Source organism: Oncorhynchus nerka, linkage group LG16 (assembly GCF_034236695.1).
Source record: "Oncorhynchus nerka isolate Pitt River linkage group LG16, Oner_Uvic_2.0, whole genome shotgun sequence".
Lineage (NCBI taxonomy): Eukaryota > Metazoa > Chordata > Actinopteri > Salmoniformes > Salmonidae > Oncorhynchus > Oncorhynchus nerka.
This window is the reverse complement of record NC_088411.1, coordinates 12,724,664-12,748,733: the sequence shown is the minus strand read 5'-3', so window position 1 is coordinate 12,748,733 and position 24,070 is coordinate 12,724,664. Positions and strand designations below refer to the sequence as shown.

At 45.8% G+C, this 24,070-nt stretch overlaps 1 protein-coding gene across 2 annotated transcripts; it reads left to right on the top strand.

Annotated features, from left to right (window-relative positions):
* The first annotated feature begins 1,350 nt into the window (after positions 1-1,350).
* LOC115144048 (interferon-induced protein with tetratricopeptide repeats 5-like) lies at positions 1,351-23,738 on the top strand. Of its 2 annotated transcripts, XM_065002434.1 has the most exons (3): positions 1,375-1,456; positions 11,192-11,283; positions 21,959-23,738. In XM_065002434.1, exon 3 carries the CDS (start codon positions 21,978-21,980, stop codon positions 23,304-23,306), a length of 1,329 nt encoding a protein of 442 aa, XP_064858506.1. In that variant the 5' UTR covers positions 1,375-1,456; positions 11,192-11,283; positions 21,959-21,977; the 3' UTR covers positions 23,307-23,738. The 2 variants fall into 2 exon arrangements, with proteins under 2 accessions (XP_029540536.2, XP_064858506.1); XM_029684676.2 differs by lacking the exon at positions 11,192-11,283 and having other exon boundaries at positions 1,351-1,456.
* The last annotated feature ends 332 nt before the right edge of the window (positions 23,739-24,070 follow it).

Below are 24,070 nucleotides of genomic sequence, written 5' to 3'. Positions count from 1 at the left end.
ATAATAACTTATAATAATTAGTATTATTTCTATTTCCTCACAGAGGTCAAAGCAGATATGGAAGTCAAGCTGAAAGCACTTGAACGTCACTTTACATGGGGAATAAAAAAGGCTGACATTAAGAATAAAAGTGAAGGTGGAGGTCTGCATCCGTCACTTCTCCAGAGCCGTGGAGTTGAAGCCCTCTAACGACCACGCCAGGGTGAACCTGGCTGAGGCCTACGGGAACAACTACCAGCTGGAAGAGGTGATGAAGATATTCACTGTCCTTTTTGAGGACAAGTCCCTCAGTGACTCAGACAAGCAGCTCTGCTATGCCGGCTTTGGTATAGCAAGAAGAGAGACGGGGATGGCGCTGTGACATAGTTAAAAAACACCTACCAGATTTGGATTGAGAGTTGGGACAGGAGGCAGGCTGGGAAGAGGCACCTCTCAGCGGATCACAGAGGTGGCAGGGATAACAAGAGAGTTGGCGAGCCCTCTGAGATTTTGTCGTTCCACAAACAGGAAAGGTAGTCTGAGGACACAGGCGACCTGACAGATTCTTTCGGCAAAGGAATGAAACTCAAATGATATGCCTAACTACAAAACAATGCATGGCTTACATGGCTCACACTGCTGCATGCATTTGAGCATTTTAATGTTTTTAATGGTGAAGTGAAAAGTAAAGTTCAAGTTGGGAGTACGCATCTCTGGCTGCACTCTTCGTTTTATTTTGTGCAAAAGTTGCAAAGAAAATTTGAGTTCAAATGTATTACTTTTGGGAAAAATATATGTTTCTATGTCTTATGTCAGGTAGTGTCACAAAGTTCAGTTGTCTGAGTAAAATTGCACCATGTGGCTGCATGATACATCTTGCAATAAAACAACTAGGCCTATAAAAAAAACACTTGTAAGTGTTATTATAATTTCTAAAGTTGATTATTCGTCATGTAAATAAGCATTGTTCAGAAACAATGAGTGATTATAGAGTCACTAGTGTTGAAAAAACCATTTGAATATTTACTCGCTGGAAAATTATATTTCTACAAGCATCTCCTCTCTACCCCTTATATGACCTTCTCCTTTCCCCCTTTATATAGTACACAGCGCCAGTACATGGTCAAACATTGCAGCACAGGAATTATCATCATGCAGGTTTGAATAAGGGTGTTGATGACACTGCTTTTCTATTCAAAGTATTAAAAGTTTGTCACATGATGATCACAAGTCAGTAGACCATATACCAACATCTTCTATAGGCTACAGTGCAAAATGTTAATAATTTACGTATTTGCACTTGTCAGAATGTAAACCGTGGCAATACAGCTACGCATCAGTTTCGGTTTCCTTTCATTTATTTGTAAACTGCAGAAGGCCTATATATAGCCAGGGAGTGAGTACGTGTTGGCTGTGTAGCCTATTCCGCGTACCCGGACATTACAAAAACACAACTCGCTGTATTCAACAAGATGAGGTGAGAATTTTACTCCGAATATTAGACAGGATCTCTATATGGGATATAAATATATGTTACATTGTTATTGTCAATTAATTGTCAATTTATCAATTAATTGAAGGCACAATTTGGCATCACCTGTGATATTTCTTCTTGAAATCATGATTTATTTAGCGTATACTACAATTTGTGTAATTTCGTATTGCTAATAAATAGCTGTCCTGAATGTGACAAGTTTATTTTTGGATGCAATATTCAGACATTCACAGAAGTAATGACATCATAACACAATCATCCAAACCGGAAAATGTAGTTTACAGTAGTCCTAGCGCTAATTTATAAAATATTGATTTAACACAATAGCTAATATTTAGATAACTCTCGGCTGACAAAAAAAACACAATGTGAATTAGCTAATAGCAATTACTATTTATAGTTAATCATATCACGGGTGAGCTCAACATTGATCGAAATAATTGATGGGTAGTTTGTGCGCGCCGCCTTGTTTGTTTTTCGCGTCGACCAAAGATAATACGAGGAGACAAGATGAGTTTGGTCTGTTTGTAGTATGCACGTTGAAGGAGCTGTGTCGTCTACCCTTATGGATAATATCATGCTTTCAAATGCTGTTGAAGATGACGAATTCCCCTCTTTACCGGTTACTCCGAAAAACCCAACATGAACTCTGACATCGTGGCTACCCTCTCCTTACGCATCAACTCCAAGTCTGACGCAATTGAGAAAATGGTAGAGGCGCAAACACCATGGTTATCGAAGGCTTGAAAAAGACTGGAGTTTGCATGTGGTGAAATCAAGGATGTGAAAACGAGAGTGGCAAAAGTTGAAAAAGGTGTGGAAAAGAATAACAATGTCTACCATAGACGTCTCAAGATGCTAACCAAATTCCAATATCGATCAATGTGATTACAATCCTTTCCCAAAGCGTCTGGTCTATATCTTAACATTAATAAATGTGAACTCATGGCTGTCAAATATTGTGGGACACCTTCATATTATGGTATTCCAGTAAAAGAAGAACTTACATATTTAGGCATAACCATTACAAAAGATCAGAAGTCTAGAGGCGTACTAAATTTGAACCCTTTTATTTAAAAAAAAAAACAGAAGAAGCTAAATCAATGGCTACAGAGGGACTTATCTTTAAAAGGTAGAGTCCTAATAACCAAGGCTGAAGGTATCTCTAGACTAACATATGGCGCTCTATCTTTATATCTTGACAGTAAAATAAGCAAGGAAATAGACCAGATGCTTTTCAACTTTCTGTGGAGAATCCGTACCCATTACACTTGGTGTTCATTACAACAGAATGGTGGGCTGAATTTTCTGGACTTTACTACCTTAAATAATACTTTTAAGTTCAATTGGATAAAACAATTCCTAAGAAGACCCACTTCTATCTGGAATTTTATTCCTCATCATGTCTTCTCTACTTTTGTTCTCCTTAACTTCATGTTGTTTTGCAATTATAATATTGACACGGTTCTGTCACGCCCTGGTCTAAGTATTTTGTGTTTTCTTCATGTATTGGGTCAGGCCAGGGTGTGGCATAGAGTTTTTGTATTGTGGTGTGTTTTGTCTTGGGATTTTGGAATGTGTGTATAGTGGGATTGTAGCTTAGTGGGGTGTTCTAGGAGAGTCTATGGCTGTCTGAAGTGGTTCTCAATCAGAGGCAGGTGTTTACCGTTGTCTCTGATTGGGAACCATATTTAGGCAGCCATATTCTTTGGTTGTATTGTGGGTGATTGTCCTGTGTGTCTTGATGTCCTGGTTAGAGGTTAGTAGACACTTGTATAGGCTGTTTTCGTTTTGTTTTGTAGTGTTAGTGTTTTGTTGTGTGTTACGTTTGTTTATTAAAGATGAATCACAATAGACACGCTGCAGTTTGGTCCGACTCTCCTTCACCATTAGAAAGCCGTTACAGAATCACCCACCACAGGACCAAGCAGCGTGTCAACAGGCAGGAGCCACAGGAGAAGCGACAGGTGCAGCAGGAGCAACAGCAGCAGCAGCAAAGGCAGCAGCAGGAGAAGCAACAGAGGCAGCAGCAGCAGTGGGAGAGGCTGCACTCTTTGGATAAATGGACTTGGGAGGAGATCCTTGACGGAAAAGGACCCTGGGCAGAGCCATGGATGGAATTGGAGCTGTCGGCGAAGCAGAGTGCTGAGTCTGAGAGTGTGGAGGATGTAGTGGACAGAGTAGAAAGAAAGCTGTTGGCGTGGCATAGTATGCACGGCATACCAGTGCCAGCACCACGCATCAGGCCTACAGTGCGTCCCGCCTGTCCAGCGCTGCCGGAACCTCCCGCCTGTCCGGCGCCGCTGCCGGAGCGTCCCGCCTGTCCGGCGCCGCTGCCGGAGCCTCCCGCCTGTCCGGCGCCGCTGCCGGAGCCTCCCGCCTGTCCGGCGCCGCTGCCGGAGCGTCCCGCCTGTCCGGCGCCGCTGCCGGAGCTTCCCGCCTGTCCGGCGCTGTCAGAGCTACCGCCCCTCATGCCAGAGCAGCAGCTACAGTGGGAGAGATTGCACTACCTGGAGAAATGGACATGGGAGGAGGTACTGGACGGTGGACCCTGGGATCAGCCTGGAGATTATTGTCGCCCCAAAGCCGAGCTGGAGGCAGCAAAAGCAGAGAGGCGGCATTATGAGGAGCTAGCACGGCAGAGCGGATGGAAGCCTGAGAGTCAGCCCCAAAAATTTCTTGGGGGGTGGCTCACAGGGAGTATGGCTACGCTAGGTAGGAGACCTACGCTAACTTCCTGTGGTTACCGGGGGGCTAGAGAGACCGGGCAGGCACCTTGTTATGCAGTGGTGCGCACGGTGTCCCCAGTGCGGGTGCATAGCCCGGTGCGGTATATTCCAGCTCCTCGTATCGGCCGGGCTAGAGTGGGCATCGAGCCAGGTAAGGTTGGGCAGGCTCGGTGCTCAAGAGCTCCAGTGCGCCTGCACGGTCCGGTCTATCCAGTACCACCTCCACACCCCAGCCCTCCGGTAGCAGCTCCCCGCACCAGGCTTCCTGTGCGTGTCCTCGGTTCATTACCACCAGTGCCAGCACCACGCATCAGGCCTACAGTGTGTCCCGCCTGTCCAGCGCTGCCGGAGCGTCCCGCCTGTCCGGCGCCGCTGCCGGAGCGTCCCGCCTGTCCGGCGCCGCTGCCGGAGCGTCCCGCCTGTCCGGCGCCGCTGCCGGAGCCTCCCGCCTGTCCGGCGCCGCTGCCGGAGCCTCCCGCCTGTCCGGCGCCGCTGCCGGAGCTTCCCGCCTGTCCGGCGCTGTCAGAGCTACCGCCCCTCATGCCAGAGGCGCCAGAGCCCCTCATTCCAGAGGCACCAGTACTCCTCTGTTCAGCGCAGCCAGAGCTGTCAGCCTGCATGAAGCATCCAGAGCTGTTAGTCTGCCCAGCGCCGTCTGAGCTACCCGTCTGCCCAGCGCCGTCTGAGCTACCCGTCTGCCCAGCGCCGTCTGAGCCACCCGTCTGCCCAGCGCCGCCAGTGCCGCCAGTCTGCCCAGCGCCGCCTGAGCTACCAGTCTGCCCAGCGCCGCCAGTCTGCCCAGCGCCGCCAGTCTGCCCAGCGCCGCCAGTCTGCCCAGCGCCGCCAGTCTGCCCAGCGCCGCCAGTCTGCCCAGCGCCGCCAGTCTGCCCAGCGCCGTCTGAGCCACCCGTCTGCCCAGCGCCGCCAGTGCCGCCAGTCTGCCCAGCGCCGCCTGAGCTACCAGTCTGCCCAGCTGCCCAGCGCAGTCTGCCCAGCGCCGCCAGTCTGCCCAGCGCCGCCAGTCTGCCCAGCGCCGCCAGTCTGCCCAGCGCCGTCTGAGCCACCCGTCTGCCCAGCGCCGCCAGTGCCGCCAGTCTGCCCAGCGCCGCCTGAGCTACCAGTCTGCCCAGCGCCGCCAGTCTGCCCAGCGCCACCAGTGCCGCCAGTCTGCCAGGATCAGTTAGATCCGCCATTCAGCCAGGATCCGCCAGTGTGCCAGGATCCGCCAGTCAGCAAGGATCCGCCAGAAGTGCCAGTCAGCCAGGATCTGCCAGATCCGCTAGTCAGCCAGGGTCAGCCAGGATCTGCCAGATCCGCTAGTCAGCCAGGATCCGCCAGTCGGCCAGGATCTGCCAGATCCGCTTGTCAGCCAGGATCTGCCAGTCAGCCAGGATCTGCCAGTCAGCCAGGATCTGCCAGATCCGCTAGTCAGCCAGGATCTGCCAGATCCGCCAGTCAGCCGGGATCCGCCAGTCAGCCGGGATCCGCCAGTCAGCCGGGATCCGCCAGTCAGCCGGGATCCGCCAGTCAGCCAGGATCTGTCGGAACCACCAGCCAGCCAGGATCTGGTAGATCCATTAACCTGCCTGAGCTTTCTCTCACTCCCGAGCTTTCTCTCACTCCTGAGCTTTCTCTCACTCCCGAGCTTTCTCTCACTCCCGAGCTTTCTCTCACTCCCGAGCTTTCTCTCACTCCCGAGCTTTCTCTCACTCCCGAGCTTCCCCTCAGTCCCGAGCTCGCCTCAGTCCCGAGCTGCCCCTCAGTCCCGATCTGCTCCTCAATCCAGTGGGTTTCTGGGTGAAGACTACTAGGCCATGGTCGGCGGCGAGGGTGGACTATCCAGGGACGCGAGGAGAGGGGACTAAGACATTAATTGAGTGGGGTCCACGTCCCGCGCCGGAACCGCCACCATGGACAGACGCCCACCCGGACCCTCCCTATTTGTTTTGAGGTGCGTTCGGGAGTCCGCACCTTAGGGGGGGGGGTTCTGTCACGCCCTGGTCTAAGTATTTTGTGTTTTCTTCATGTATTGGGTCAGGCCAGGGTGTGGCATAGAGTTTTTGTATTGTGGTGTGTTTTGTCTTGGGATTTTGGAATGTGTGTATAGTGGGATTGTAGCTTAGTGGGGTGTTCTAGGAGAGTCTATGGCTGTCTGAAGTGGTTCTCAATCAGAGGCAGGTGTTTACCGTTGTCTCTGATTGGGAACCATATTTAGGCAGCCATATTCTTTGGTTGTATTGTGGGTGATTGTCCTGTGTGTCTTGATGTCCTGGTTAGAGGTTAGTAGACACTTGTATAGGCTGTTTTCGGTTTTCGTTTTGTAGTGTTAGTGTTTTGTTGTGTGTTACGTTTGTTTATTAAAGATGAATCACAATAGACACGCTGCAGTTTGGTCCGACTCTCCTTCACCATTAGAAAGCCGTTACAGGTTCCAGTGAAACGTTCTGCTTTTCATCGGCAGGTTTTCTTGTCATGGTCCTTAATTTATAAACACATTTTTTTTCCACACAGATATTATATATGGAATAATCGGGATATATTGTATAAAAATAATTCTTTGTTTTTAGAATATTGGTTCCGAAATAAGATCCTATTGGTGAGCCAACTGGTAAATGCAGAGGGTCAGTTATAAGGAATTATTATCACTTTACAAGATCCCTGTAACACTTAAAGATTTTGCAATTGTTTTAGATGCCATTCCCTCAGGTGTTGCTCTATTATTCAGGAACGTGTCCCTCAGAGCCTACCTTCTATTGACCCTGTTGACTCATCAGTAGGAAGAATTTGTTTCTCTTTTGGTCCATTCAACAACAGAGCGATACGAACGTTGTTTCAGCAGGATGTTGTATCTATACTAGAGGTCGACCGATTATGATTTTTCAACGCCAATACCGATTATTGGAGGACCCAAAAAAAAAGCCGATGCCGATTTTAAATGTTTATTTATTTATTTGTAATAATGACAATTACAACAATACTGAATTAACACTTATTTTAACTTAATATAACACATCAATAAAATCAATTTAGCCTCAAATAAATAATGAAACATGTTAAATTTTGTTTAAATAATGTGAAAACAAAGTGTTGGAGGAGAAAGTAAAAGTGCAATATGTGCCATGTAAAAAAACATTTTTAAGTTCCTTGCTCAGAACATGAACATATGAAAGCTAGTGGTTCCTTTTAACATGAGTCTTCAATATTCCCAGGTAAGAAGTTTTAGGTTGTAGTTATTATAGGAATTATCTGACTATTTCTCTCTATACCATTTGGATTTCATATACCTTTGACTATTGGATGTTCTTATAGGCACTTTAGTATTGCCAGTGTAACAGTATAGCTTCCGTCCCTCACCTCGCTCCTACCTGGGCTCGAACCAGGAACACATCGACAACAGCCACCCTCGAAGCATCGTTACCCATCGCTCCACAAAAGCCCTGGCCCTTGCAGAGCAAGGGAAACAACTACTCCCAAGTCTCAGAGCGAGTGACGTCACCGATTGAAGCGCTATTAGCGCGCACTCCGCTATCTAGCTAGCCATTTCACATCGGTTACACCAGCCCTAATCTCGGGAGTTGACAGGCTTGAAGTCATAAACAGCTCAATCCTTGAAGCATTGCGAAGAGCTGCTGGCAAACGCATGGAAGTGCTGTTTGAATGAATCCTTACGAGCCTGCTGCTGCCTACCGTCGCTGAGTCAGACTGCTCTATCAAATATCAAATCATAAACTTAATTATAACATGATAACACACAGAAATACAAGCCATAGGTCATTAATATGGTCGAATCCGGAAACGATCATTTTTGAAAACAAAACGTTTATTCTTTCAGTGAAATACGGAACTGTTCCGTATTTTATCTAACGGGTGGCATCCCTAAGTCTAAATATTGCTGTTACATTGTACAACCTTCAATGTTATGTCATAATTATGTACAATTCTGGTAAATTAATTACGGTCTTTGTTAGGAATAAATGGACTTTACACAGTTCACAACGAGCCAGGCGGCCCAAATTGCTGCATATACCCTGACTGCTTGCACGGAACGCAAGAGAAGTGACACAATTTCCCTAATTATAAGAAATTAATGTTAGCAGGGAATATTAACTAAATTAAGGAAGTTCCCTTTGAAATTATTCATAAATATTATCCTGCCAACCACTGTATGAAGAAGTTTAAGGAAAACATCAACTCAAATGGTTCCTTTTGTAATGACCACCCAGAAACAGTGTTACCCAGAAACAGTGTTGCATCTTTTTTGGCATTGTATTCATGTAAGAAAACTGGCAAGACATCAATAGATTTATAATTGAACACTTTTATGGAGGTTTAACACTATTGTGGAGAGATGTACTGCTTGGATTCTTTACCTATGATAGCAATAAGCTGAAACATTTTTATGTAATTACTTTCATTATACTTTTGGCCAAATTTCATATTCACAAATGTAAATTTACAAACAAAAGAACACATTTTCTTACCCTACAAAAATAAATTGAACTGTATTTTAATGTTGCGACGAGCAATCCCGTATCCGGGATCCTATTTATAGCCTCAAGCTCATTACCATAACACAACGTTAACTATTCATGAAAATCGCAAATGAAATGAAATAAATATATTAGCTCTCAAGCTTAGCCATTTGTTAACAACACTGTCATCTCAGATTTTCAAAATATACTTTTGAACCATAGCTAAACAAGCATTTGTGTAAGAGTATTGATAGCCTAGCATAGCATTTAACATTAGCATTCAGCATGCAACATTTTCACAAAAACAAGAAAAGCATTCAAATAAAATCATTTACCTTTGAAGAACTTCAGATGTTTTCAATGAGGAGACTCTCAGTTAGATAGCAAATGTTCAGTTTTTCCAAAAATATTATTTGTGTAGGACAAATCGCTCCATTTGTTCATCACGTTTGGGTAAGAAAAAACCCGAAAATTAAGTCATTACAACGCAAACCTTTTTCCAAATTAACACCATAATATCGACAGAAACATGGCAAATGTTGTTTAGAATCAATCCTCAAAGTGTTTTTCACATATCTATCGATGATAAATCATTCGTGGCAGTTTGGTTTCTCCTCTGAAGAAAATGGAACGCGCATGGACCTGGAGATTACGCAATAATTTTGACGGAGGACACCGGGCGGACACCTGGTAAATGTAGTCTCTTATGGTCAATCTTCCAATGATATGCCTACAAATACGTCACAATGCTGCAGACACCTTGGGGAAACGACAGAAAGTGCAGGCTTATTCCTGGCGCATTCACAGCCATATAAGGAGACATTGGAACACAGGGCATTCAAAATCTGGACCATTTCCTGTATGGAATTTCATCTTGGTTTCGCCTGTAGCATTAGGTCTGGGGCACTCACAGATAATATCTTTGCAGGTTTGGAAATGGCAGAGTTTTTTCTTTCCAAAGCTGTCAATTACATGCATAGTCGAGCATCTTTTCGTGACAAAATATCTTGTTTAAAACGGGAAAGTTTTTTATCCAAAAATTAAAAGAGCGCCCCCTATCTCGAATTAAATACTCTACTAACAAAAAAGCTGTTAGAATTATAAGTGTATGTATGTCCCTTAAGGTCCTTGTGTAATGTGATTTTGTACCCCCTGGCTCAATTGTCCATTGTTTATCATTTATATATACTTGTACTTTCTGTATTGATTTGTAGTTAATAAAATAAAATAAATAATAATAATAATGTTAAACAAAAAAAAAACATATTTCGTTTGACAGATGTTTACGTGACACCCAGAATGCTTTGTATAATGTGAACGAAACATGGCGCCACACACAGCTGGCAAATAGCTTAGCATTAGCTCATTATAATCAGTACAACCTTCAAAAAAGTATTTTACACACATCATAGATGTCAATTACAATATATGCAATAATCGGAATGCATTATTTGTTACTAGTACTTGAAAACGTGACTAAGACTGTAAATACATTATGCTCCATCCATACATACTTCATGCTACAGTAGAAACGACAACACGATATACAGATAGGCTGTCAAGGCTGAAAAATTGCTAAATAACTTTGGCTGAGCTGGAACACTAGCTCGAGCCCAGAGCAAATGACTGGAATTGAATGTTCGCCGAGCCTCTTCGGACTGGAGTGACGCTTAAAATTCAATTTTACCCCTACAATCTGTTCTTAGGACGCAACTGAAAAATAACAACTTGTGTAGAAAGTAAACATACGCACCTCGATAGTGCCAAGTGTGCTTATGTCTGCATAATGAGGAAGTATGGGAAAAAGTACAACTTTTTATTATTTCTGGTCTAGCGATCATGACAGCAGAGTACGCTTCCCAACCTTATGTAATTAGAAAGAGGTTATCCACCTAGGTAAAGTTGGTTTTATATTCCAGTTTTGATTTGATATAAATAGCTCAAATCTATATAATGCCATTTAAAACGGTATAAATCAATAACTAAATCATCGTTTGTCACAGAAACATCAAACTAGGTATGATTTATTCTATAAATGTCTAGCATACTTTTACAACCATTGTTTTGAGGAAAAATGCTAGTTTTGATTTGATATAAATACATAAAATGTATACAATGCCATTTAAAGTGGCATGAATCAATAACTAATTTACCGTTTGTCACAAACATCAAACTAGGTATGATTTATTCTATAAATGTCTAGTATACTTTTACAACCTTTGTTTTGAATAAAAATTCCAGTTTTGATTTGATAGGAATACATAACATCTCAAATATTGCATTTAAAGATGAAGAAATCAATAACTAATTCAGTGATTGTCACAAAAAAAGTGAAAATATGCATTTATTTGCAATAACTTTAAAGAAATTTTAATTTCAAGTGAAATGTGTTCTATAGGAAGTTAGACCATGTTTACATAAAGTTGTACTGTTTGCATTTTTAGTCCAACAGTTCCACATTTTAAAGTAGTTACAAGGCACAACAGTCATTTATTTATATGTCTCTAATTTAACAGGAAAGAGGCCCCTTCCAATCATTTTCTATTTTGGCTTTGTTGAAGTCCTTCTTTGTCATCCCCAGACAAGCTGAATAGTACCATCTCCTGAGGTAATAGACTAAAATGTTCAACACTTACAGCCAAATGTTTACCCCGGGTATTCCCAGAACACATTCTGGAAAGTCTATAGATTGAGTGGTCACTTTATTAGGTACAACCACCTTTGCATCTAGAACAGCGTGAATTCAGAACTGTTGATGAAACTGGGAAAGGAGATAAGACTGTTCAAGTTTTTAAGTCCAGTTGGAGTTAATTACATTCAGTTCACGTTTTGGAACTTTTCTGAGTTACAGAAGACCATCACAGACTGCTGTCATTTTGCACATTCTAAAGTTCAAACAAACAGTAACAGAATACCCGAATAAAACTTCTCTGCATGCTTTAGTGTCTAGCAAGCCAAGACCACGGGGCTTGGTGTATGTACTGTAGGAGTAATTTATTTTCGTGAATAGGATGGTGAACCTAATAAAGTAGCAACTGAGTGTAGATATCACAAATAACTCCTTTTGAGCGGTGTTTGTCTGTTATACGTTTCATCAATGGGTATAATGGTAAATCGGATCCCCAAGGTCCTCATAGGCTCACTTAGATATATAGAGTTGGAGATAAAGAAAAAAATATGAAACTAGGACTTTAACACACTGGCAGAATTCTTTCATCCACGTCCATTCACGTAAAATATGTATTTTAAAGTATAAGTACCCTTCTAAGTCTTTCTGGGTGTTTTAAAAGGTTTGCAAATAGTTCTTTCTGCAAGGAATGTGAATTGAAAGGGATATGTGTCAGGGATTTCTTCCATTGACGGTGAGGCGGACCAAAGCGCAGCGTGGTTGTTTTGATTCATGTTTTCATAAATCACTTCACATGAACAAACGAACAAAAACAAGAACCGTGAAAACCCAAAACAGCCCTATCTGGTGCAAAACCCAGAGACAGGAACAATCACCCACAAACACACAGTGAAACCCAGGCTACCTAAGTATGATTCTCAATCAGAGACAACTAATTACATTTACATTTAAGTCATTTAGCAGACGCTCTTATCCAGAGCGACTTACAAATTGTTGCTTTCACCTTATGACATCCAGTGGAACAGCCACTTTACAATAGTGCATCTAGGTCTTTTAAGGGGGGGTGAGAAGGATTACTTTATCCTATCCTAGGTATTCCTTAAAGAGGTGGGGTTTCAGGTGTCTCCGGAAGGTGGTGATTGACTCCGCTGTCCTGGCGTCGTGAGGGAGTTTGTTCCACCATTGGGGGGCCAGAGCAGCGAACAGTTTTGACTGGGCTGAGCGGGAACTGTACTTCCTCAGTGGTAGGGAGGCGAGCAGGCCAGAGGTGGATGAACGCAGTGCCCTTGTTTGGGTGTAGGGCCTGATCAGAGCCTGGAGGTACTGAGGTGCCGTTCCCCTCACAGCTCCGTAGGCAAGCACCATGGTCTTGTAGCGGATGCGAGCTTCAACTGGAAGCCAGTGGAGAGAGCGGAGGAGCGGGGTGACGTGAGAGAACTTGGGAAGGTTGAACACCAGACGGGCTGCGGCGTTCTGGATGAGTTGTAGGGGTTTAATGGCACAGGCAGGGAGCCCAGCCAACAGCGAGTTGCAGTAATCCAGACGGGAGATGACAAGTGCCTGGATTAGGACCTGCGCCGCTTCCTGTGTGAGGCAGGGTCGTACTCTGCGGATGTTGTAGAGCATGAACCTACAGGAACGGGCCACCGCCTTGATGTTATTTGAGAACGACAGGGTGTTGTCCAGGATCACGCCAAGGTTCTTAGCGCTCTGGGACGAGGACACAATGGAGTTGTCAACCGTGATGGCGAGATCATGGAACGGGCAGTCCTTCCCCGAGAGGAAGAGCAGCTCCGTCTTGCCGAGGTTCAGCTTGAGGTGATGATCCGTCATCCACACTGATATGTCTGCCAGACATGCAGAGATGCGATTCGCCACTTGGTCGTCAGAAGGGGGAAAGGAGAAGATTAATTGTGTGTCGTCTGCATAGCAATGATAGGAGAGACCATGTGAGGTTATGACAGAGCCAAGTGACTTGGTGTATAGCGAGAATAGGAGAGGGCCTAGAACAGAGCCCTGGGGGACACCAGTGGTGAGAGCACGTGGTGAGGAGACGGATTCTCGCCACGCCACCTGGTAGGAGCGACCTGTCAGGTAGGACGCAATCCAAGCGTGGGCCGCGCCGGAGATGCCCAACTCGGAGAGGGTGGAGAGGAGGATCTGATGGTTCACAGTATCGAAGGCAGCCGATAGGTCTAGAAGGATGAGAGCAGAGGAGAGAGAGTTAGCTTTAGCAGTGCGGAGCGCCTCCGTGATACAGAGAAGAGCAGTCTCAGTTGAATGACTAGTCTTGAAACCTGACTGATTTGGATCAAGAAGGTCATTCTGAGAGAGATAGCGGGAGAGCTGGCCAAGGACGGCACGTTCAAGAGTTTTGGAGAGAAAAGAAAGAAGGGATACTGGTCTGTAGTTGTTGACATCGGAGGGATCGAGTGTAGGTTTTTTCAGAAGGGTGCAACTCTCGCTCTCTTGAAGACGGGAGGGACGTAGCCAGCGGTCAGGGATGAGTTGATGAGCGAGGTGAGGTACGGGAGAAGGTCACCGGAGATGGTCTGGAGAAGAGAGGAGGGGATAGGGTCAAGCGGGCAGGTTGTTGGGCGGCCGGCCGTCACAAGACGCGAGATGTCATCTGGAGAGAGAGGGGAGAAAGAGGTCAGAGCACAGGGTAGGGCAGTGTGAGCAGAACCAGCGGTGTCGTTTGACTTAGCAAACGAGGATCGGATGTCGTCGACCTTCTTTTCAAAATGGTTGACGAAGTCATCTGCAGAGAGGGAGGAGGGGGGAGGGGGAGGAGGATTCAAAAGGGAGGAGAAGGTGGCAAAGAGCTTCCTAGGGTTAGAGGCAGATGCTTGGAATTTAGCGTGGTAGAAAGTGGCTTTAGCAGCAGAGACAGAGGAGGAAAATGTAGAGAGGAGGGAGTGAAAGGATGCCAGGTCCGCAGGGAGGCGGGAGTTTTCCTCCATTTCCGCTCGGCTGCCCGGAGCCCTGTTCTGTGAGCTCGCAATGAGTCGTCGAGCCACGGAGGCGGGAGGGGAGGACCGAGCCGGCCTGGAGGATAGGGGACATAGAGAGTCAAAGGATGCAGAAAGGGAGGAGAGGAGGGTTGAGGAGGCAGAATCAGGAGATAGGTTGGAGAAGGTTTGAGCAGAGGGAAGAGATGATAGGATGGAAGAGGAGAGAGTAGCGGGGAGAGAGAGCGAAGGTTGGGACGGCGCGATACCATCCGAGTAGGGGCAGTGTGGGAAGTGTTGGATGAGAGCGAGAGGGAAAAGGATACAAGGTAGTGGTCGGAGACTTGGAGGGGAGTTGCAATGAGGTTAGTGGAGGAACAGCATCTAGTAAAGATGAGGTCGAGCGTATTGCCTGCCTTGTGAGTAGGGGGAAGGTGAGAGGGTGAGGTCAAAAGAGGAGAGGAGTGGAAAGAAGGAGGCAGAGAGGAATGAGTCAAAGGTAGACGTGGGGAGGTTAAAGTCGCCCAGAACTGTGAGAGGTGAGCCGTCCTCAGGAAAGGAGCTTATCAAGGCATCAAGCTCATTGATGAACTCTCCGAGGGAACCTGGAGGGCGATAAATGATAAGGATGTTAAGCTTGAAAGGGCTGGTAACTGTGACAGCATGGAATTCAAAGGAGGCGATAGACAGATGGGTAAGGGAGAAAGAGAGAATGACCACTTGGGAGAGATGAGGATCCCGGTGCCACCACCCCGCTGACCAGAAGCTCTCGGGGTGTGCGAGAGCACGTGGGCGGACGAAGAGAGAGCAGTAGGAGTAGCGGTGTTGTCTGTGGTGATCCATGTTTCCGTCAGAGCCAAGAAGTCGAGGACTGGAGGGAGGCATAGGCTGAGATGAACTCTGCCTTGTTGGCCGCAGATCGGCAGTTCCAGAGGCTACCGGAGACCTGGAACTCCACGTGGGTCGTGCGCACTGGGACCACCAGATTAGGGTGGCCGCGGCCATGCGGTGTGGAGCGTTTGTATGGTCTGTGCAGAGAGGAGAGAACAGGGATAGACAGACACATATTTGACAGGCTAGAGAAGAGGCTACGCTAATGCAGAGGAGATTGGAATGACAAGTGGACTACACGTCTCGAATGTTCAGAAAGTTAAGCTTACGTAGCAAGAATCTAATTGACTAAAATGATTCAAATGATACAGTACTGCTGAGGTAGGCTAGCTGCGTTGTTGACACTACCCTAATCAAGTCGTTCCGTTGAGACGTGAAGTTTCTACAATGCTGCTTTTCGGGGGCAAGCTGGCTAGCTAGCAGTGTTGGTTACGTTACGTTGCGTTAGGAGAACGACAATAGCTGGCTAGCTAACCTAGAAAATCGCTCTAGACTACACAATTATCTTTGAAACAAAGATGGCTATGTAGCTAGCTATGTAGCTAGCTACGATCAAACAAATCACACCGTTGGGACTGTAATGAAATGAAATGAAAATATGATACTACCTGTGGAGCGAAGCGGAATGCGACCGGAATGCGAAAGTTCTATTCAGTAACTAATGACACCTGCCTCTGATTGAGAACCATACTAGGCCGAAACATAGAAATACCCCAAAACATAGAAAAACAAACATAGACTGCCCACCCAACTCACGCCCTGACCATACTAAATAATGACAAAACAAAGGAAATAAAGGTCAGGACGTGACAGTACCCCCCCCAAAGGTGCGGACTCCGGCCGCAAAACCTTAACCTATAGGGGAGGGTCTGGGTGGGCGTCTGTCCGCGGTGGCGGCTCTGGCGCGGGACGCGGACCCCACTTCAACATTGTCTTAGTCCGCTTTATTGTCCGCCTCCGTGGCTTTCTAACCATGGCCACCCCTCTCAATGACCCCACTGGACAGAGGGGCAGCTCGGGACAGAGGGGCGGAAGCTCTGGACAGAGGGGCAGAAGCTCTGGACAGAGGGGCAGAAGCTCTGGACAGAGGGGCAGAAGCTCTGGACAGAGGGGCAGAAGCTCGGGACAGAGGGGCAGGGACAGAGGGGCAGGGGCTCTGGCGCCTCTGGGCTGAGGGGCTCTGGCGCCTCAGACTCCGGCAGCAGCGCCGGACAGGTGGGAGACTCCGGCAGCAGCGCCGGACAGGCGGGAGACTCCGGCAGCAGCGCCGGACAGGCTGGACCACCTGCAAGGAGGAGACAGAGAGACAGCCTGGTGCGTGGGGCTGCCACAGGAACCACCAGGCTGGGGAGACCTTCAGGAGGCTTGGTATTAGGAGGAGGCACCTGAAGGACCGGGCTGTGGGGGAGCACTGGAGCTCTGGTGCGCAACCTTGGCACCACTTCCCCAGGCTGGACAACTACTCTAGCCCGGACCCTCCAGGGTGCAGGCACAGGTTGAACCGGGCTGTGGGTAAGCACGGGAGATCTAGTGCTTACTACACGCACCTCTCCCTTAGGCTCCACTCCCACATTTGCCCGGCACGAGCGGAGCGCAGGCAGAGGACGCACTGCACCCTCCCAGCGCCCCGGAGACACAGCACGCAGAGCCGGCGCAGGATACCCTGGACCAAAACTGCGTACCGGCGACCAGACCCGCTGAGCAGGCACCATACGCCCTGGCTCGATGCCCACACTCGCATGGCACTTTCGGGGGGCTGCCCTATAGCGCACCGGGCTATGGGCATGTACTGGCGACACCGTGCGCTTAACCGCATAACACGGTGCCTGACCAGTAATGCGCTGCTTATAATAAGCACGAGGAGTGAGCTCAGGTCTGCTACCTGGCTTAGTACCACACCTCGTCTAACCCCCCCCAAAAAATTTGGGGGCTGCCTCTCGTACCTGTCGCACTGCCGTGCTGCCTCCTCATATCGCCGGCTCCTCTCTCCGGCTGCCTCTGCTCTCCTAGCTGCCTCCACCTGTTCCCATGGAAGGCGATCCTTTCCCGCCAGGATCTCCTCCCAGGTGTAGCAACCCTTGCCGTCCAATACATCCTCCCATGTCCATTCCTCTTTGCGCCGCTGTTGCTGTTGTTGCTGCCTCTGTTTACCACGCCGCTTGGTCCTTGGTTGGTGGGTGATTCTGTCAGGGATTTCTTCCATTGACGGAGAGGCGGACCAAAGCGCAGCGTGGTTGTTTTGATTCATGTTTTCATAAATCACTTCACATGAACAAACGAACAAAAACAAGAACCGTGAAAACCCAACACAGCCCTATCTGATGCAAAACCCAGAGACAGGAACAATCACCCACAAACACACAGTGAAACCCAGGCTACCTAAGTATGATTCTCAATCAGAGACAACTAATGACACCTGCCTCTGATTGAGAACCATACTAGGCCGAAACATAGAAATACCCCAAAACATAGAAAAACAAACATAGACTGCCCACCCAACTCACGCCCTGACCATACTAAATAATGACAAAACAAAGGAAATAAAGGTCAGAACGTGACAGTATGGTAATACTTATGTAGGTGATGTAATTTCTCCACTGGTATAATGGGTATAATGTGTGGTAGTTGCACACCTCCCTGCTGAATTATGTATAGCTGATTTGGGCCAGTTTATCTTTTTTTTTCATGATCTTTTGTGAAGAAAAAAAAATTCACGTAGGCTTTGTGCTAGCAGTTTAAGAGAGAAAGAGAGCAAATAGCAAAGGGACAGCCTGGTTGAAGTCCTAGTTTTTAATGGTTAGTGCCGGTAGATTGCAGAGGGTTTCACATACAGTTCAGACGCAAATCACAATGTATACATTTAGCCCAAAAACAAAACATGTACCTTCCACTTCTTTTATTAGTGCTTTTTTTTGTTATCCACCATCTGGTATCTTTCAATGCCCATGCTAATATATAATATATATATATGTATTAGCATGGGTATTGAAAGATACCAGATGGTGGATAACAAAAAAAGCACTAATAAAAGAAGTGGACGGTACATGTTTTGTTTATATAAATATACACTGCTCAACAAAAAAAAGGGAACACTTAAACAACACAATGTAACTCCAAGTCAATCACACTTCTGTGAAATCAAACTGTCCACTTAGGAAGCAACACTGATTGACAATAAATTTCACATGCTGTTGTGCAAATGGAATAGACAACAGGTGGAAATTATAGGCAATTAGCAAGACACCCCCAATAAAGGAGTGGTTCTGCAGGTGGTGACCACAGACCACTTCTCAGTTCCTATGCTTCCTGGCTGATGTTTTGGTCACTTTTGAATGCTGGCGGTGCTTTCACTCTAGTGGTAGCATGAGACGGAGTCTACAACCCACACAAGTGGCTCAGGTAGTGCAGCTCATCCAGGATGGAACATCAATGCGAGCTGTGGCAAGAAGGTTTGCTGTGTCTGTCAGCATAGTGTCCAGATCATGGAGGCGCTACCAGGAGACGTGGAGGAGGCCGTAGGAGGGCATCAACCCAGCAGCAGGACCGCTACCTCCGCCTTTGTGCAAGGAGGAGCAGGAGGAGCACTGCCAGAGCCCTGCAAAATGACCTCCAGCAGGCCACAAATGTGCATGTGTCTGCTCAAACGGTCAGAAACAGACTCCATGAGGGTGGTATGAGGGCCCGACGTCCACAGGTGGGGGTTGTGCTTACACCGTGCAGGATGTTTGGCATTTGCCAGAGAACACCAAGATTGGCAAATTCGCCACTGGCACCCTGTGCTCTTCACAGATGAAAGCAGGTTCACACTGAGCACATGTGACAGACGTGACAGAGTCTGGAGACGCCATGGAAAACATTCTGCTGCCTGCAACATTCACCAGCATGACCGGTTTGGCGGTGGGTCAGTCATGGTGTGGGGTGGCATTTCTTTGGGGGGCCGCACAGCCCTCCATGTGCTCACCAGAGGTAGCCTGACTGCCATTAGGTTCCGAGATGAGATCCTCAGACCCCTTGTGAGACCATATGCTGGTGCGGTTGGCCCTGGGTTCCGCCTAATGCAAGACAATGCTAGACCTCATGTGTCTGGAGTGTGTCAGCAGTTCCTGCAAGAGGAAGGCATTGATGCTATGGACTGGCCCGCCCGTTCCCCAGACCTGAATCCAATTGAGCACATCTGGAACATCATGTCTCGCTCCATCCACCAACGCCCCGTTGCACCACAGACTGTCCAGGAGTTGGCGGATGCTTTCGTCCAGGTCTGGGAGGAGATCCCTCAGGAGACCATCCGCCACCTCATCAGGAGCCTGCCCAGGCGTTGTAGGGAGGTCATACAGGCACGTGGAGGCCACATACACCACTGAGCCTCATTTTGACTTGTTTTAAGGACATTACATCAAAGTTGGATCAGCCTATAGTGTGGTTTTCCACTTTAATTTTGAGTGTGACTCCAAATCCAGACCTCCATGGGTTGATAAATTTGATTTCCATTGATAATTTTTTGTTGTCAGCACATTCAACTATGTAAAGAAAAAAGTATTTCATAAGAATATTTCATTCATTCAGATCTAGGATGTGTTATTTTAGTGTTCCCTTAATTTTTTTGAGCAGTGTATATACACACACATATACAGTATATACATACACTACCGTTCAAAAGTTTGGGGTCACTTAGAAATGTCCTTGTTTTTGAAATTTAAGCAAATTTTTTTGTCCATTAAAATAACATCAAATTGCTCAGAAATACAGTGTAGACATTGTTAATGTTGTAAATGACTATTGCAGCTGGAAACGGCTGATTTTTAATGGAATATCTACATAGGCATACAGAGGCCCATTATCAGCAACCATCACTCCTGTGCCCCAATGGCACGTTGTGTTAGCTAATCCAAGTTTATCATTTTAAAAGGCTAATTGATCATTAGAAAACCCTTTTGCAATTATGTTAGCACAGCTGAAAACTGTTGTGCTGATTAAAGCAGAAATAAAACTATCCTTCTTTAGACTAGCTGAGTATCTGAAGCATCAGCATTTGTGGGTTCAATTACAGGCTCACATAGAATAGCCTTCTTTTCTCAGAACAAGAATAGACTGATGAGGTTCAGAAGAAAGTTTTGTTTCTGGTCATTTTGAGCCTGTAACAATGTCTACACTGTACACTACACTGGCTCATTCTGTGGAATGTCCATGTTGATCCTCTTGGTTGTCTTGGTCCTCTAGATCCATCCACTGGTCTTCCTCGTTAGTCAGGCCTGACCACTTCATCCCGTAGTTTTTTCCTGTAATCTAATTTAATATGACTGAAGATGCAGAATTTTCTGTCAGGCCCCTTCTAATAGACTCGTTAGAACTTTAAACACACACCCTCTAGATGGACTACATGCCCTCTATCAAATCAAAACTGGAATTTTTACTCAAAACAAAAGTTATAAAAGTATGCTAGACATTTATAGAATGAATCATATCTAGTTTGATGATTGTGACAAACGGTGAATTAGTTATTGGTTTTTAAATGGATTTTGACAAATGTCTGTTGAATGACTGATGAATATGTGATATATAAAACCAACTTTACCTTGGTAGATTATCCTGATTAAAATGGTGTCCAACTTGAAAAAAATCTAAAATATACATATTGCGAGATATTTGGCGAAATATACCAGCATGCCTCTCCATAAGAAAACAATGGGGGGAGCTCAGCGTTCCAAGGGCAAAAGGTATTTCGGGGCTAGCGTTTGATGACAACAGAGTACGCTACCCAGTTGAGTCAATTGCATCTGAATAATCTAAAAGGGCTAAACGAATGTTGGAGTTTATGTGACGGCCCTTCATAAATCCTGTTTGAGTCTCATTTCTAATGGTATCTATTCCTTTCTTTAATCTATTGGCATAATCCAGAGCAATCCATTTGTAATCAATATTTAATAAAGTAGTTGGTCTCCAATTGTCAATGAGAGAAGGGTCTTTATCGAGCTTCGCAATCAGTGAAATAAGGCCCTGTTTCATAGTGGAGACATTTCATCATTTTCAATGCAATGTTGAAACATTAAAAATAGGGTCTTCTAGTAACTCCAAGTACTGCCTATAGAATTCAACTGACAGGCCATCGGGGAATGTCTGCATACTTGATCTGCGGAAACATTGGTGTAGTGCGTGGGCACTCCTCCAATGGAGAAGATTGTCCGGCTCATTAAAGCCTCAAACATGAATTGCCCGAAATGCTGAAATGGGCTACTTCTATGTGAATTAATGAGGAGGTGGTACACACCTCAATTCAAACAGTTAGAAAATACAACTTGTTAGAAAATCATTTGAAATTGACAAGCCTATAGATAATTAGCAGGCAGCCCGTGTTAACCGTCCTGTTGAGTAACAATCACATTTTGGAAAAGTGAGTGCATTCTGATATCACGTGCAGAAAACAACTCACGCTGGGGCGACTGTTAGAGATATTTGGAGCTCACCTGTGAAAAGGTTTTAAAGATGACAATTGACAGGCGGGCTACACGTGAAAAAGGATTCATATTAAAAAAATACCAAGAAGAAAATAGGACATACTTTGTACTCACACACAGCAACTTCGATAGTGCTAGTGCAATATTAATGCTCGGGCAGTAAAGGGAGCTAGGTGTAAGTGTGTGAAAGGATAGAATAGGCACATAGTGCCGGTCAGGGGTGTTGATCAACTAGACGACCTTGGGTACAATTGTGATTATGTGACCCTCAGCTTTATGGTCCGACACCTTGGGAGGCAGAAGTGACAACGGTAGTTAAAATGCTGGGTGTTAATTATGGTATTTTTGCCTTTCTCACAGTGCCTCGGTCAAAGCAGATATGGAAGTTAAGCTGAAAGCACTTGAGTGTCACTTCACATGGGGCATAAGGAAAGGTGACATTAAGGACCTGGACAGCCTCCCTGAAAAACTCCTGGATCGCATCATGAGGTTTACCACGCCGAAATACCATGCCACATATTTCAACTTACTAGCGTTCCTGAGCCACCTGGAGGAAAATAATGTTAGTGCTCTTGAGTATCTCCACAAGGCTGAGAGTGCATTGAAGGACAGACAGGATGATACAGAGTTACTGGTGACCTATGCTAACTTTGCATGGGTTCATTATCACTCAGGAAACCTTGATGATGTGGATGCCTACATTGGAAAGCTGGAAATCATCAGTAAGGGAATTCCAAGTGCCTTAAATATTCAAGGCAGCTTACCTTCCGTACATGGTGAGAAAGGTTGGAGTCTTATCAGGTTTGGGGGATTATTTTACATGAGGGTAAAAGAGAGCTTCCAGAAAGCTCTTGAGGGGGAACCAGACAATGCTTCTTTCAATATGGGCTATGCCCTGGTCCTGTACAGGTTGGAGGGCATGGTCAAGAATAAGAGAGTGAGTTCAGTGATGACTGCAGCTGCCAACCAGCTAAGGAAGGCCTTATCCTTGGAGCCTGATAACTCTGAACTTATGGTCCTCCTTGCTCTGAAACTTCAAAAAAATCAAGAAAACAAAGTGGAGTCCTTGAAACTCACCAAAGAGGCCCTCAGGCTGTCTCCTGACGTGCCTCATGTACTACGTTATGTGGCCAAATATTTCAGATATGAGGGCTCCATCAATGAGTGCATACAGGTTTTGGGGAAAGCTCTGGAACTGTCTCCAAACTCCCACTTCCTCCATCACCAAATTGGCCTGTGTCACAAACAGCAGCTCATCCAGATGTTCGAGCAGAAGAGGGAAGGGGGAGAGGTGAAAGTGGGCCAGATAAAAGCAAAAGTGTTGGTCTGCATCCGTCACTTCGCCAGAGCCGTAGATCTGAAGCCCTCCAACATCCTCGCCAGGGTGAACCTGGCTGAGGCCTACGGGAACAACTACCAGCTGGAAGAGGCGATGAAGATATTCACTGTCCTTTTAGAGGACAAGTCCCTCAGTGACTCAGACAAGCAGCTCTGCTACACCGGATTCGGCACGTTTCTTTACTACAGGAAGATGGACGAGGATGGCGCTGTGACAGAGTTCAAAAATGCCTACCAGATTCCAATTGAGAGTTGGTACAGGAAGCAGGCTGGGAAGAGGTTGAAGCAGATCGCAGAGAGGTGGCGGGCTAACAAAAAGAGAGTTGGCGAGGCCTCTGAGATTTTGTCGTTCCTCAAACAGGAGAGGTAGTCTGAGGACACAGACATCCAGACAGATTCTTTCGGCAAAGGAATGAAATTCAAATGATATACGTAGCTGTAACACAATGCATGGCTTACGTTGAAACACTGCTCAAATCAAACTTTATTTGTCACATTGCGCCGAATACAACAAGTGTAGACTTTACCGTGAAATGCTTACTTACAAGCCCTTAACCAACAGTGCATGTTTTTAATGGTGAAGTTCAAGTTGGGAGTACGCATCTCTGGCTGTACGCTTCTTTTTATTTTATTTAAAAGTTACAAAGAAAATTTCAGTTCAAATGTAATTACTTTTGGAAAACATATGTTTCTATGTCGTAAATATGTGTCATGTAGTGTCACAAAGCTCCGTTTTTTTGTACAATTGTACCATATGGCTGCATGATAAATCTTGCAATAAAAAAAATACTTTGAAGTGTTATTCTAATTTCCAAATTTGGTTATTCATCATGTAAATAAGCATTGTTCAGAAACAATGAGTGAATGTAGCGTCACTAGAGTTGAAAAAACAATTTGAATATATACTCGCTGGAAAATTATAATTCTACAAGCATCTCCTCTCTACCCCTTATATGACCTTCTCCTTTCCCCCTTTATATAGTACACAGCGCCAGTACATGGTCAAACATTGCATCACAGGAATTCTCTTCATGCAGGTTTGAATAAGGGTGTTGATGGCACTGCTTTTCTATTCACGGTTTGAAAACTTTTGCACGTGATGATCGCAGGTCAGTAGACTATATACCACGGTCT